Source organism: Leiobunum rupestre, chromosome 3 (assembly GCF_980474605.1).
Source record: "Leiobunum rupestre chromosome 3, qqLeiRupe1.1.hap1, whole genome shotgun sequence".
Classification (NCBI taxonomy): Eukaryota; Metazoa; Arthropoda; class Arachnida; order Opiliones; family Sclerosomatidae; genus Leiobunum; species Leiobunum rupestre.
The window spans coordinates 30,538,043-30,552,986 of record NC_143386.1 but is presented as its reverse complement, the minus strand read 5'-3'; the positions used below and the strand labels follow the sequence as shown (position 1 = coordinate 30,552,986).

The window sequence follows — 14,944 nt, the reverse complement described above, 5'->3', positions numbered from 1 at the left end:
AAAGTTTGAATATTTCAAAAGTTTCTACATTGTTTACCTCATAATTTTATGCGAAATTGTTTTATTACAAATATTGTATAAATGTATGTTTATAGCAATATATCAAATTTCTAAATGATATAATCTCATTTGTTAACTATCTAGTATATTTGGTTAAGAAACTAGTATACTTTGTTAACAATCTAGTGTATTTGGTTAACAATCTAGTATATTTGGTTAAGAATCTAGTATATTTGGCTATCAATCTAGTATATTTTGTTAAAAATCTAGTATATTTGATTAACAATCTAGTATATATTATTTTCTTAATAATTGATAAAATTATTTTCTTAATAATAGATAATTTTTTTTTTAAAATCGACAATCATTTTCTTAAAAATCGACAATCATTTTCTATAAAAATTGATAATATTTAATGAATACTGTATATTTAAAGTTATTTCTTGCAAATATGGTCTCTCGAATTTCGCCCTGATATTTCTTCTTTATTTAATTTGAACTTCAATAAAACTGTTCCCATGTTTATCTCAATTTTAAAATAAGAATGAGAATAAGAAAAAATATACTTTCTTAATAATAATAATTTTCTGAAAAAATACAGATGATTAATTTCTTAAGAAAATAAGAAATAATTTTCTAAAAATATAGATAACTTTTTTTAAGAGGTTATTTCTTTCCAAAAAAAATGGTACTTCGAAGTACGGTTTATATTAAAGTTACAATATTTTCCCATTTTGACTGCCTACCCAGCCAAACAGCTTCTTCGCCTTCACGAAGAGCCTGGAGCGATTGTCTTATCGTACGGCTATATCGTTAAACGGAGGAATTAGTGATTATAGACCCAGAAAGAGAACCGAAGTTCGGCAGGAAAACCCCTTTCGGAGACGGTAAAAAACTCATCAAACTCCCAATTTCCCCCTTCTCCCAAACAGAGCACGTCATGTTTCTCTCTTACTCCAATCAAATTCCCCCCCTTCGTTTCTTACCCCCCGTCTCAAACAAGATGGCAGCCTACCGGCGCGGTTGCCTAGCAACGACCAGTCACGAGAGTCTCGTCGAAAGAGGCGGTCTAGTTGGTCCCGGAGACTATAAATAAGTTTACTCTGCGGCGGAAACGAACAGAACTCTTTGACGGAGCACGACAATAGCGCGGTTTATCCGAGACATTTGATCGTTTAAGTTGAAAATAGTTAGCGTCGAACCAAAGTCGAAATCATGGGTCGAGTTAGAAAATTTAGAGCCATTTTCGGAATCGACGAATTGACGAGTAATTCGTCGTTGTGGAAAGCGATGCTGGCCGAATACATCGGGACGGCGTTGTTGGTGTTGGTCGCTTGCGGCTCTTGCACGGGCTGGGGCGAAGAGGGCAAGGCGACCATCGTGCAGATCGCCCTGTCTTTCGGACTCATAGTGGGCACCATCGTGCAAGCCATCTGCCACATCAGCGGGGGACACATCAACCCAGCGGTCACGGCGGGCATGCTGGTGACCGGAAACGTCTCGGTCATCAGGGCAATCTTCTACATCGTCAGTCAATGCGTCGGAGGCATCACCGGCGCTGCCCTGTTGAAGGCCTTGACGCCGGCGGACATCCAGAACAATCTGGGGGCCACCGAATTGGGCAAGGACATGACACCCATCCAAGGCTGCGGAGTCGAGGTTCTAATCACCTTCATTCTGGTCTTCACCGTTTTCGCCGTGTGCGATTGCAACAGGTTGGACGTCCGAGGGTCCGCGCCCCTGGCCATTGGTCTTTCCGTCGGTGCTTGCCATCTTTTCGCGGTGAGTGCTTTTCGTAATAACAGTAGCGCCTTTTTAAGTCCTATTGTGGTTTAATTTACGACAATGCTTTCAATGGGAGGGTAACGTGGCTTATAAATAGGGGTGTCTAGGGATATTGTTCAGCCTAGGGAACAGACTGGATGGGTAGGAGTCGGGAAAATGGTGTTGGATTCATTTGCAAATGGTATAGCTTAAACTGAGACTTTAGAATATGATACCTTCTATACGCCTATATTAAAAGGTGCGTGAAAATAAATGCCCAACCACCCGGCAAAATTTGAATTTATATATAAGGCCAATAAGAAACTGCTATTTCGTTACAAGTCGTCTGAAACGCGGATGATTTTAAGCCGAAAACACGAAAATTCGCTTCCATATAACTTCAAATTTCGAGGGTGGTTCGACATTTTAACCAACCTTTTAATATAAACGTATTGTCTGGTGCAGGGCAGATTTAATGAAAAAATTATAAATATTAGCTTAGCAAACGTCTAGACAAAAATTTGTTTATGAGGGCGATTTATTTAAATTTAAAACATCATTTGATTTAAATCAAATTGAACAGTTTATTCTTGGACGTTCGAGTTTTCATTAAAAACTAATATTTATTTGTAATAAACATAACGTCATTTATTATTTCAATTATTTAATATTTTTTAAATTAAAATATTAGTTTATCGCGGTTTAATTTCGTCTTTCTGATCAAACCAATTTTAAATCATTTTAATGGACAATTTAGCCATATTGTTTATGTTCACAAACGCTACACTTCGGCTATCTAAAATATCTTATAAATATGAAAAGATATTCATAAATAAGAATGTTAAGTGAATACCACTTTAAGTAAAGGAAATGTTTGAATAATTACTACAACATTTAAAATATTATTTTGATAAAATTTATCGTATTGATAAATTATCATAATTAGGAAACAAAATCAGCTATTGAATTTCATTTGAAGAACCCTTAAAAACTTTTCCATAAAAATGTCTATAGAAAAACTAAGAAATTTTAATGGCTATAGAAAAATGACCAACATTTCTACAGATTCTATAAACATTAAGGTCATTTGTTCCTACAGTATTCCGATTCCAGTTTGTAGAATTTAAAAAATATATTGCTATTTTTAGACAGCATGTCGATAGCATTTCAAAAGAAAATTAGTATTTTTTTCTATAGCATTCCGATTACAGTTCTATAATGTGTCTATAGAAATTATTTTTTTTTCTATAATATACCTATTACAGCTTTACACATTAAAAAAAAATAGTTTTTTCTATAGAATTTCGATTACAGGTCTATAGATAATTTGGACATATTTTTAAATATTATTCCGATAACAGTACCATAGAATTTTATAGAAATATTCCTTAAGGCAACAAAGATAAAGATAATTATAATTATAATACAACGATACAGTTAAAACTGTTATGGACTCCCTTATTAAAAGAGAAACAATTTTGTTTTGGGAAAGGTAGTAATTTACCTGATTTTTTAAAAAAAAAGGAGGATAGGGGAGTACGTTTCTCACATCCGGTGAATTGGTTACGACTCGCCGGAATTAGAAAGCTCGGCTTCTTAATCACCCCGAGAATATTTTGCCTACTCATTCAACCGCGATCGGCTCAATGAGGATAAAAATGAAGTAACAACCGGTATCTCAATTTTCCCTCAATTGGCCACGTACCTTATGGCGTGTAAGAAAAAGGGGCCGAAGAATATGTAAACACTATTAATGTCCGCTTATAGTTTATGGGGAAATGGACTGAACGAATTGCCAGGTTTTTGACCCTGATATTACGCCATCTATCGGTAAATCTGGCGATGCGCTAAGTGGACAAAAATGTCTTCGTAATTACGAAGTATAACCATAAGTCTATAATTGCGTTCCATAAGTGCAGGGTCAGCTTACTTTATGATTTTTTCGTTTAAACGTGGTAAAATGTTCTTTATTTCAATGGGTGTTTCCATAAAATAAAATAAACAAAATGAAAAGTATAAAATATTTTTCTCCGCGTCACGAGCTTAAGCTTTTCAGTACTGTATTGGCACGCGCGTTTCGCACGTGGACTTCAAATTCCGAAATCATTATCGACTGCAGCACGTGCTCTCTATCATTACACGTGACCTCCCGTATTTTATAGAAACACTATGGCTCTTTCGTAGGCACACCAGGCACAATGTCCTGGACATTGTGCCTGGTGTGGCTTGTACATCCGACCCTGCGAAAGTATGTCATTTCGTTAAAATAATTACTAATAAATTTTTGTGGGTTGAGGTAGAAATGACGTAATACCCAAAAAGATGAGAAAATAATCGAAACATAAATAAATAATTATTAATAATTATTAATAATCTGCACGCGCTAAACTATGACAACGAGGCAAAAAACGCCTATTAGACTTCATGACGTAGTAATAAATTAATATGCCCAAGATACAAAAGTAAAACCTTTTCGTGTTTTTAAATGATTAAATATTCATGTAAAAAATTTTACCGCCCTAAATTTACCCACTGATAAAAATCTTTTATTTCTTCGAAAAATGCAAGAAGGGGGATGGGAAAGGGGGAAGCAGCCTGTTGCGTGAAAATAGGAATCGTATTTTCCCCCGAAAAGTTAAACGAAATAAAAATTGATAATAAGGAGAGGCGAGACAGCACCGTAATTAAATTTCTATACAAAAACTGGAGTTTATATTTGAGCCATGCCATCAGGAGCGTCCAAACGGATTAAATTAAATTTATAACGCTGGGAGGCGCTTGCTTTGAGATTACACAAAATTTAAATAAATGGGAGCTCTTCTGACGGTGGAGTAATTAGTAAGATTAGTAGGTTCATTATGAGGCCACTTGGTGTAACGAAAAAAGTAATTAAAACTTTCTAATCTGGGCATAATTGATTAGCTACGTCGCCAACGCTTTTAGTATAGAATCTGTAATATGAGATAGTTTTATTTATTAATTTTTATATAATTCTTAGATGGTGATAATCGTTCTTAATTATGACTTTAGTTAGGGTTTGACTCTGGTACAATCAGTGCCGGATTTAGGTGTTCGTAGGCTCTAGACACTTAGCTCTAGATTGGCTAGCATCTAGAGCTGTCTATCTTTCGTAAGCCCTAGGCACTGTGCCTAAAGTGCCTAATGGTAAATCCGGGATTATCCGGCACTGGGTACAATAGGCCATAAAGATTGTTAGACGTAGGAAAGTAGTTAGTGTCAATGAAATATTACTAATTGGAAATTTTCAGTTTTCGTTTTAAGTGAAATTAAATAAAATGAAGTGAAATGAAGTGAAAATCGCAAGGTCACATTTCTACCTTTTGACATAGCCGCATTCTTTTCTAAATTTATCGTGGAATTTTCTTATAGGTTATTTTAAAACACGTATTATAATTATATTAAAATTAAGAAAAGGCACATAAATAATTAAAATTATCTAAATAATGTTTTTATCTTTAACTAAAAATTTAAATTAACTTATTGTTTTAGATTCTGCGAAATAAAGGTTAATTCTTGTCCAAAATTTAAAAACAATTCTAAAATGGAAGATTTTTTTTGTTAAACAATTTACGTTATCATCAATTCTGCATAGAAAATATAAACCAGAATTAGTAACTCTTCCGATTTAATGTCTCGTGGTTGTTTGGGCCTACGCCTTAAGCCTGTTCTATTGAAATATAAATACTGGAAATACCCCCTAGAAACCCTTAGCTTTTTGAACTTCGATATACATTTTACGACATTGTTAAAGCTACAGTTGCAATTCCTCTTGTTTATTTTCTATGAATTTGGCCATGAGGTAGCCACGTACGAAAAAAAAAACATATCAGTTTTCCCACCTAGCGAAATCCTACATTCTTTCTGTCGTTAATAAACTATTAAATAAAATAGCTTCGAAGTTTCGACATCGTAAAAAGGAATGTTATTTGAATTTTCGCCCAGTTTGTCGTGATATCGACCAGTGGCAGGCGCAAACACGTTGACATTTCAAAATGTCCAGAAGGCCGAATGCGACTAGTATTTACCCCCAAACTACTCTCGAAATGGCTCATTTTCCTTCAGGAATATAATTACATTCTATAAAAACTCGTTGGCCAAAAATGGTTGGGCCTCTATAAACGCGAAAAAAATGCTTTTTTTGATATGAAAAACTTTCTATCGTTAAAATTTTCGTGAGAGCAAAAATGTTTCGATGTTAGCGGAGAATGTGTAGATATATATTTTCGTGATTTCCGGTAGATATTCTCGGCATACATACCTGCATACATTCTTGGTAAGAGCTATAAAATAAACTGAAAAATCCACGTAAGGAAAACCTTTCATTGGTTGCAATTAAAGAAATTTATTTTCACGTTTCTCTCTACGCGTATTGACCCACTTAAGCTCTCTAATTTAATTGAAAACGTGTACATGTACGTCGAGAAAAGCTCTAAACGTTTAAACTCAATCCAACAAATCTAACGTCGAATTGAAATGAGTTTAGTTAGGCTGACAGGTGTTAGCGTATTTCGGACATCTGGTGCCGGTGAAGAGAATTTTCACAAACTATAATCAATATTCTAATATTACGTATTAATAACGACTGAAAATTTTCAATCTATTCTAACCGCAGTAATATTTCATTATTATTTTTTTAAATATTATCCATTTGATATGATATCTGGTATCAAAGGTACATTTTTAAAATCTAATAAATTATCAAAGTTATCTTCATAAGGACTGAAAAAACAAATTATTTATTTTAAAGGGAGTATGTTAAAGGTGGATCAACTAGTTACGTTAAAAACAAGGCGTAGCGCTTGTTACTAGTCAATTTGTTTATTTAGTTCATACTCCCTTTAACCAACCCAGAATTATTTTATTAATTGATATCATACAATTTTAAAATTTCGTTATCAAAAATTTAAACTAATAATCAGCTAGGCTAATACCCAAAGCAACATCTTAGGCCCAAGCCATTTAGCGAATTTTAATTCCATTAATTCAGGTGGCCGGGTTACAATACGTATTAGGGTGGTGACAAGCCCTTCATGCCACACGAGCCAACAGCTCCCTACACTGTCTCACTATCACCGTTAACCTCAGGGGTGTAGGAACGTTCTAGAAGTTGGAGGGGGCAAAGGGAAACGAAAAGGGGTCTGGAGAATGGTTTTGAATTTTTAATGGGATGTAGCTTCTCCGAATGCATGTGTACTGTTTACTACTATGTAAATTGGCAGAAAAAGACTGAAATTTAAACACAGTTGAGGTTCTAAAAACTGTATATGCTTTTAAAATGATAATTTGAGTCTTTTGAAAATTTCAACTGACCAAAATGTTGGAGGGGGCAATAACATTAGTTGCCCCTCCCAGCAAAGTTCTAGGGAGGGACATTGCCCCCCCCCCTGCCCCTCCCGGTTCCTACGCCCCTGGTTAACCTCAACAAGTTGTTATGGAAAGGGGAAACCGAATAACTGAATTACTCTCCAAAATAATGACAAACCAATATTCTACAATGAATAAAAATTGTTTTTCTAAAGATCGTCGTAGAATTTAAAAACAAACGTGGTATTAGTATTTTGCAAATAGGCCTCGCAACTTCAATGTATGCGTATATGAGTCCCCCGTGGCCCACAGCGCCGCAGTTAATCAGAGCTCTTACGTAATTCAAGTCTGGGCTGCTCCTGCTCCAGAGGAAATGGACGGAACGGGGTTCCCAGGAGGCTTATGGGCGCGTTTTCAATGGATGTCACCTTGCCCTCAAATTTGATAGAGTGGAGCAGCGCTGTTAATCAATTGTGGGTCATTCCTACTAATCCCGTACGCTCCAGATCAAATACTTAATAGATATTAAAATCCTCTTTAAACATGGCGCAAAAGACTTTTCAAAATCATAAAATTGTAGAAAAAACCTTAAAATACTTTAAAAACTACTAAAAAGATTGTTAAAAAAGAAAAACAAAGGTTTGAAAATTTCTTTACTTTATTTATGGAAATTTGAATCCTATTAAGATTTTTAAAATTCAAATCGGAGGGCTTGAAAATTTCTCAAATTTGTGGACGGAATTCTAAATCCTAAAGCAGATTTTTAAATCTAAATCCGAGGACTTGATAATGTATCTACTTTGCGGACAGCATTTTGAATCCTAATGCCCTTCCCTCTTAAGATATTTTAAGATTTTCAAGTACATTTCAAAATATTAATATATCCTTAAAAATACAAAAATCTAGGTACCAAATTTACAAAAACAACCATAATTCTATAATATTGTTTCATATGTTTGTCACTTTGGGGAATATTTTACTGAGATCTAGTAACGGAGTGACGTCATCGCAAGATGAAAATCTCCCCCTGGCGAGGCGCTGTCAAAGGCTACGTGTGACGCGTTAGCAAGCGGACGCAAAACGGCGACGAAGCTTGTAATGCAGTCTGTCTCGTGAAGAATAGGAAGTGTCACACTTATGTAACAATATTATACACTTATGGTTTAACTGATTTATCCGACACTTTGGTTTTTATATTCTGTAGTTTGACGTGAAACCCCCAACGCTTTAACATATCTAATACTATTCCATTCAAATTCCTGGCGCTGTAAAACAAATGTAACAAAAACCGAAATACGCCAACCATTGCGTATCTTGTTTTCCAAAATATAACAACGCATTCGTAAACACTATAATGTTATATAACCACTCCAGGATATCGACCAGCTCGGTTCTTAGAGAGAGAGCAAAGCTGCAAGTTTCTTGTATGTTTTTGTTGATCGTGTGTTTCCATATCACGTTTATTGGGGAAATACTGCTTCTAAATAACCGTCTTGCTACCAAACACGTCGTTTCGTTTTGGCCTGCTATCCTCCTTCTGGTTGTCCGGTTACTTACTGACCAGATTCTAACGATTTTATGTCCGTGGTAAGTACTTTTACTTGGAAAGCTCCTGTTTTGTATCAACCGCCGATAAAGCAACCCAAAAAGTTTTTCAGTGGAAAAAACGAATACTGTACATATACAGAGAATATATATACTACACCTGATTTTAAGGGATTAGTACAACGAGAGACGATTAGCCTTTGATAGTAGTATTAGGTGGGATTTCATTCGTATAATAGAAGTTTTTATTTAGCTCACTCCAAGTTTCCAGCCCATATTAAAGTTGGCTGACAAACGTAGTACTAAAATCTGAGAGAAGAGAACTTGCTGGAGAAAAGAAGTTTTAACGATTAATGGTTCTTAGGAAGCAATTAGTTTCGGGGGATTTACAGTTATCTGCTTCTTACATAAAACAGAGGGTATAACACCAATGCCGATAAGAACCGTTTCACCAGTAATGGAGATTAGGTTTAAATGGTTTCAGATGACGAATTTTAAGTTTATTATCGAATATGATAGGAATGACTAATAAAAATTATTAATATTAAAGAAATATTAGCAATATTAAACTAATATTAGTAATATTAAACTAATATTAGAAATATTAAACTAATATTAGTAATTTTAAACTAATAATAGTAATAATAAACTAACATTACTAACATTAAACTACTATTTGTAATATTAAACTAATATTTGTAAAATTAAACTAATACTAGTAATAATAAACTAATATTAGTAATATTAAAGTAATATTTGAAATATCAGGACTATAGCCCTGGTAATATTAAACTTAATAATATTACTAATATTAATTTACATTGTAATTAAATACCTGAAATAAGAATTTCTCAGACTGTTAAATAATTTTAAACGTTTGGTTTTAGAATTTGAGGTAAAATTAGGATCCATTAAAAAGACCTAAAGACTTATCGAAAGATTCCTTGAAAATTTTTATCACAAACCACACATAACTGTTTGATAAAGAATTTATCATAAAATTTACAATTACTATATCATAGAAGACGCAAATATTTAGTTTCAGCTGATAGAGAAATCTTTAAAAAAATCCGGCCCTGAGTCAATGAAGTATGCGAAAGAAATTAAATACAAGAAAAACCCACACACGGTTTTAAGAAACTTGACTAGCCACAATGAAATGTAGAAAAATTCCCACCGCATAAATGACATTAGCATCTGAGAGCGCAATTCAATAACTTCGTCCGATTTTCATGGTTGACTTATTTAAATCAAGCGATTTAAAAAAACATTGCTTTAAATCATATACATTGAAAATGTCCAAAAGAGTTTTTGTAACAATAAAAATTCGTATCGAAGTAGTAACATATTTTTTATGTTGCTGGTTCAAATAATGAATAAATCAGTTGGAAAAAGGAAATAAATAATAAAAAATAAATAAAAAATATATAGATACATATTATTTTAAAAATACAATATATTTTTTATATAAAAATTAAAAAATGAAAATGAATTTATGAACAAATTCCCACCAAAAGGTTTTCCCAAACAAAAAATCACCTTCAATAGTTTTCTAAAGATTAATAAAACCGTGAATAAGGTCAGACTATCTCGGACCACTAAGCAATTGCCTCGGACCACTGAACAAAGGTCCTTGAATAAATATAAAAATATATATCGAAGTTATTTCCCGTTAATATTACGTAACCGGATATTTTGGGCAACCAAAAACAAACTGGTCAAAACTTGACCACAGAAATCTGTCTTGTGGATTTCGGTTTTGCAAATTGTTTCCGAAGCTTAATAGTTTTCGAGATTAGCAATAATTGATGACTAGGAAATGACGGACGAAGTAAGGGAAATTCCGCAATATGCATATTCAAAATTTGCCTTTGATAGAGCCGTCTTATCTCTGGCGCCTATGAAAGATTGAGTTCACGTCCGCCACTTTAGGGCTTAGTCTAGAAAAGTTTAAAGTTTCCCCTTTTCTCTATAAACTGTCATTATATGTGTATAGTCATTGGGTTGCTTTTTAGAGGATATTATTTTGAATGGATATTAATTCTTCTTTGATATTTATCGATTCTTAGAAACTTCTTAAAACTATAATCATTATCGAAGAGGTAAATATACATTGTCCAAATATGGAGCTTTGATTCAAAGACCAAACGGGAATTTACCCAAAGTATATTTTGGGGATATTTTTATATAATGATAAGTTAGTGTTATTTCGATTTTAAATTTAAAACTTATTGACGACACTGTAATTCCTTTGAGCTCTTATTTGAATTGACGAGTTGAAATTATAAGGTACACTTTTTTGAAGCTCAGGTTTTCACGGGAATCATTTAGTGTTGGGTCAATGTACGATTTGGTTATGTTCTAATTTTAGAAATTGGTTAAAGCCACTCTTATTAATAATTCTTTTACATTTTATTATTATTTTGACATTGAAGTTACTTGAAATAGTATTCGTGGTTTAATGTGAATTGTAAGTTATTTAGGTCGTAATTTTCTGGTATCTGAAGAGAATCAGTTAGTTATTTCCACTCACACCGCAATCTGATCTCAATTTGTTTTTGATTCATTATCCAAACTAATCGATCTGAACTTATTCGTTATCAATAATAGATTCAGTTAGATATATAATAAATAATAATAATCAGCTAGGCTAATGCCCAAGGCACCACCTTAGGCCCAAGTCATCTAGTGACTTATTAAGTCTTTAAACAGGTGGCCGGGTTACATTGCGTAGGAGGGTGGTAGCAAGCCCTACATGCCACGCGAGCCAACAGCTCCCTAAACTAACTATTACCGTTAACCTCAACAAGTTTTTATGGAAGGGGAAAAAATCGTAAAACCCCTTTAATCAGTGGGGAGAGAACTTGCAAACTCAACGCGGAAGGAGTAGTTCCGAGTTCTCACTCAGTGCCACAAGCTGGGATCGAACCCGGCTCCTCTCGCTGCGAGGCGAAAGCGCTAACCACTCCGCCACCCCAATTATATACATGTTAACTGACTAATAAATTGAGTATTTAAATAATCTTGCAAGTAAATCAAAATAAACAATAATTTAAATATTAAAAGGACTTTAATAATTAAAATATGTAAAATCGATAACTGTGAGGCATTTTTAACCATATCAACTTATCTGAGAATATCTGGGGTTAAAAGCGGATAATCTGATGTCTGATCTGTAATCTGGAAGCACAAATTGAGAGGTAGTACACGTGGAAACTTGTTTTAGGTTAAAAACTTCATTCATAACTGTGCCTTAAAATAACGTAGGAGACCTAGTAAGGTCTTATTCAAAATAGCGCGTACAAAATGTACTAGCAATTTTGATCATTAACTTTAAATTATTTTGAAGTTATGGTTGAGAATAATATTATAGAAATATTATGATTTTAAATGACTAGATACTTCAATTGAAGTATTTCGTCTTTTAAAATCCTATTATTTCTAAAATACTAGATATTTTACCATTCTTAACCTGCAACTGACAAGGAGAGTACCCGAGGGGTTTATTGCCGATTTTGTTCAAAGTCGGGCGTAATGTAGACCTATATGAGATATAAAATTTCCAAAAGGAGACTTTGCACTACCCATTCGATTTGCCATGCCAACCGAAAATGTTTTTGATCACTTAAAACAATAAAATTCCATTTTATCGGTTTCACAGGGTCCTAGCTACGAATTGTTTTTTTTTTAAATCACGAAATCGGTAATTTGGACCACAATTAGGTAAATGCCATCAAGTTTGGGTAAATCGGAACATTTTTGATGTAAAATGGTTACAATTTTTTAATAAAATCTAATTTTTGTTTTAAGTGGTCCAAAACATTTTCGGTTGCCATGGCAAATCGATTGAGTAGTCCAAAGTCTCCTTTTGGGAAATTTCATATATCTCATATTATGCCCGACTTTGAAGAAAATCGCCAATAAACACCTCGGGTACTCTCCTTGTGAGTATAGTACGCTTATTATAAAACTAAGAATTAGAACAAAAGAGAGTTTTATAGACCTCTGATATTACGTCGTACATATTTCCCGAAGTATTTCGGCAAACTCTCGGTGTAAAGACTATATAGAAGGCAATTCGGGCAAGCACGTCATTAAAAGACGGGTGGCGGCCTCACACGGCGACACTATTTATTAATTAGGGTCAAACCGGGGAAAGACGGAGGCTGGAATTTAATTTACACCTCTTTGATTATATAATACCGCAACCACCAGAAGCGTCCGCCCCCGACAAAGACGCGTGAATATTCAAATTAGAATCCACAACGTTTAGATTAAATATGATGAAGTTCCCCCCTTCCACTTTGTAATTATCGACGAGGAAAAAGGGTAGAACGGCAGCTATTCGATAAATCGAAGGCTACGACACCGACGGCCGTTGTATAAATAAATCGTTTACATTCAGACATTCAGAGTTACGTTTCGACAAAAATTGCGTAACAATAGAGGCTATTTATTATATTGTTTTAATAGCTTCGAAATAACGATAAATTCGAAGGAATGTGTCCTACAGAAACCATTTAAAAGAAGGGACATTTTGGATCTTTGTCAAAAATTTCTAAAGCTCCCACCTCATTGTTCAGACGATAATAGCACAGGTTGTATGCGAAATTGTTTACCTTTGACGACAATTAAAAATGAGCTACACACTATATCAAATATTATGGGAATTTCTTAAAGGGAATATAACCTTTTTTAACTTTTTTTTATGTTAACAATTTTGGCGGGAAATCACTAACCAGCGCCAAAAATATCTGAAGCCATAGAAGGGAGCGGGAAATGGTCGAAGTGTTGGTGTTCCACACCAAAAAACCTGAGGTTATATTCCCTTTAAGTTATCGATTGATTTAAAATTAATTTTTGTATTAAACGTAGCTTTCACGTGACGTCATAATTCTATAATGTTAACCCCATTTCTTACAATACGCTTGACTTTTAGCTATGATCAAACTAATCACAGAAAAATAAATTTGTTTTAAATCATGGTTTTTAATTTTTTACGTGATAATGTAAATTAATATTAAACTTCTTCTTAAGATTTCTTTAAATTGATAAATCAATTATTTTGGTCATTTTAAATTTATTCCCTTTAAGTTCATTAAATAATCCGAATTTTAATTGCTACGTAAACAATTTTGGACATTTTAAAATAAATTCCTTGAAATACGTTAAATATTCTTTATTTTTACAGAATATATTTTGCTCTTAGTCAGTTAAGCTAAGGTACCACGATCGAGCAACTTTTAATACCCTTAAACAGATGGCCGGGTTACAATGCGTAAGAGAGTGGTGGCAAGACCTTCATGCCACGCGAGCCAACAGCTCCCTACACTCACTATATTACCGTTAATCTCTACAATTTTTAAAATTATTCAAAATAACTCCATTGAAACAAGCTCATGATATCAAAAGAAGATAATTAGTTAGAAAGATACATAGATTTCATCCAATGATATTAATTAAATCAAATTAATTTAAAATATATTTTTCTCAAAATTTTCTCGAAATTAAAATTTTGAAATTCCCGCAAAATAAAATCGCTCAAAGGTTTAGCAGGAACAAACAATGGCGAAGCTGAATCAATCTGAGTAATAAAGCGCGGGTCGGTGACACTCTTACATACATCAAATACATAACAATCGTAGTCATTAACTTCCCGCCCTACCCTGGTCCTTCTCCTTACAAATCAACCATTTAATAAGGGCAGTCGAAAGCAGACCCGTTGTCTAAAAAAAATGGCATGGTGTGTTTTTGGCAATTACTATTTGATAATGGAATATAGGGGACCAATCTCTATCTCTGGGACAGATGTGCGCGACAGACAGGGGAAAAAACCCTTTTTACTCGTAGCGCTGCCAAGATAGAACGTCTTCAGAGGCTCCTAGAAGCCGATCAAAGGGACTACTTAACTTGAAAGTATGACCTGGATGAGATAAAGTCGATTTCGTCGCTCGCGGCCGTGGATTAATAACTACCCGAATTTCGTCAAGTTAACTTGGTACCGCTGTAAAAGCCTTACGAAATTCCCCGAACAGAGCGATGCTTAACCTCTTTACTTCATCCTTTTTCCAACTGTGAACCCTGAAATTAGCGAGGTTAAGCGTGGTGTTGTAGAAGATTTAATGGTATCTTCAAAACGTCTAGCCTTGCCGTTCCCGTTCGTAATGACGTTGGGTACTTAACCTCGATATTTTATTAGAATTTACGATTGTTGTTATAGCAATGAATAAAATGGGGTAATTTTGTTTCGCTGTGATTTGGTTTAAATTGGACAAACGTTTGATTGCTACGAATATGTTAAACTTTTATC

At 34.1% G+C, this 14,944-nt stretch overlaps 1 protein-coding gene across 1 annotated transcript in view; it reads left to right on the top strand.

Moving 5' to 3' along the window:
* Positions 1–1,121: 1,121 nt before the first annotated feature.
* LOC149951451 (aquaporin AQPAe.a-like) overlaps positions 1,122–14,944 on the top strand; it is a 30,386-nt gene continuing 16,563 nt past the window's right edge. Inside the window, exon 1 of the mRNA XM_090170028.1 lies at positions 1,122–1,782. Coding sequence (XP_090026154.1) covers positions 1,216–1,782 — 567 coding nt within the window. The 5' untranslated portion in view covers positions 1,122–1,215. The remainder of the gene's footprint in view (positions 1,783–14,944) is intronic.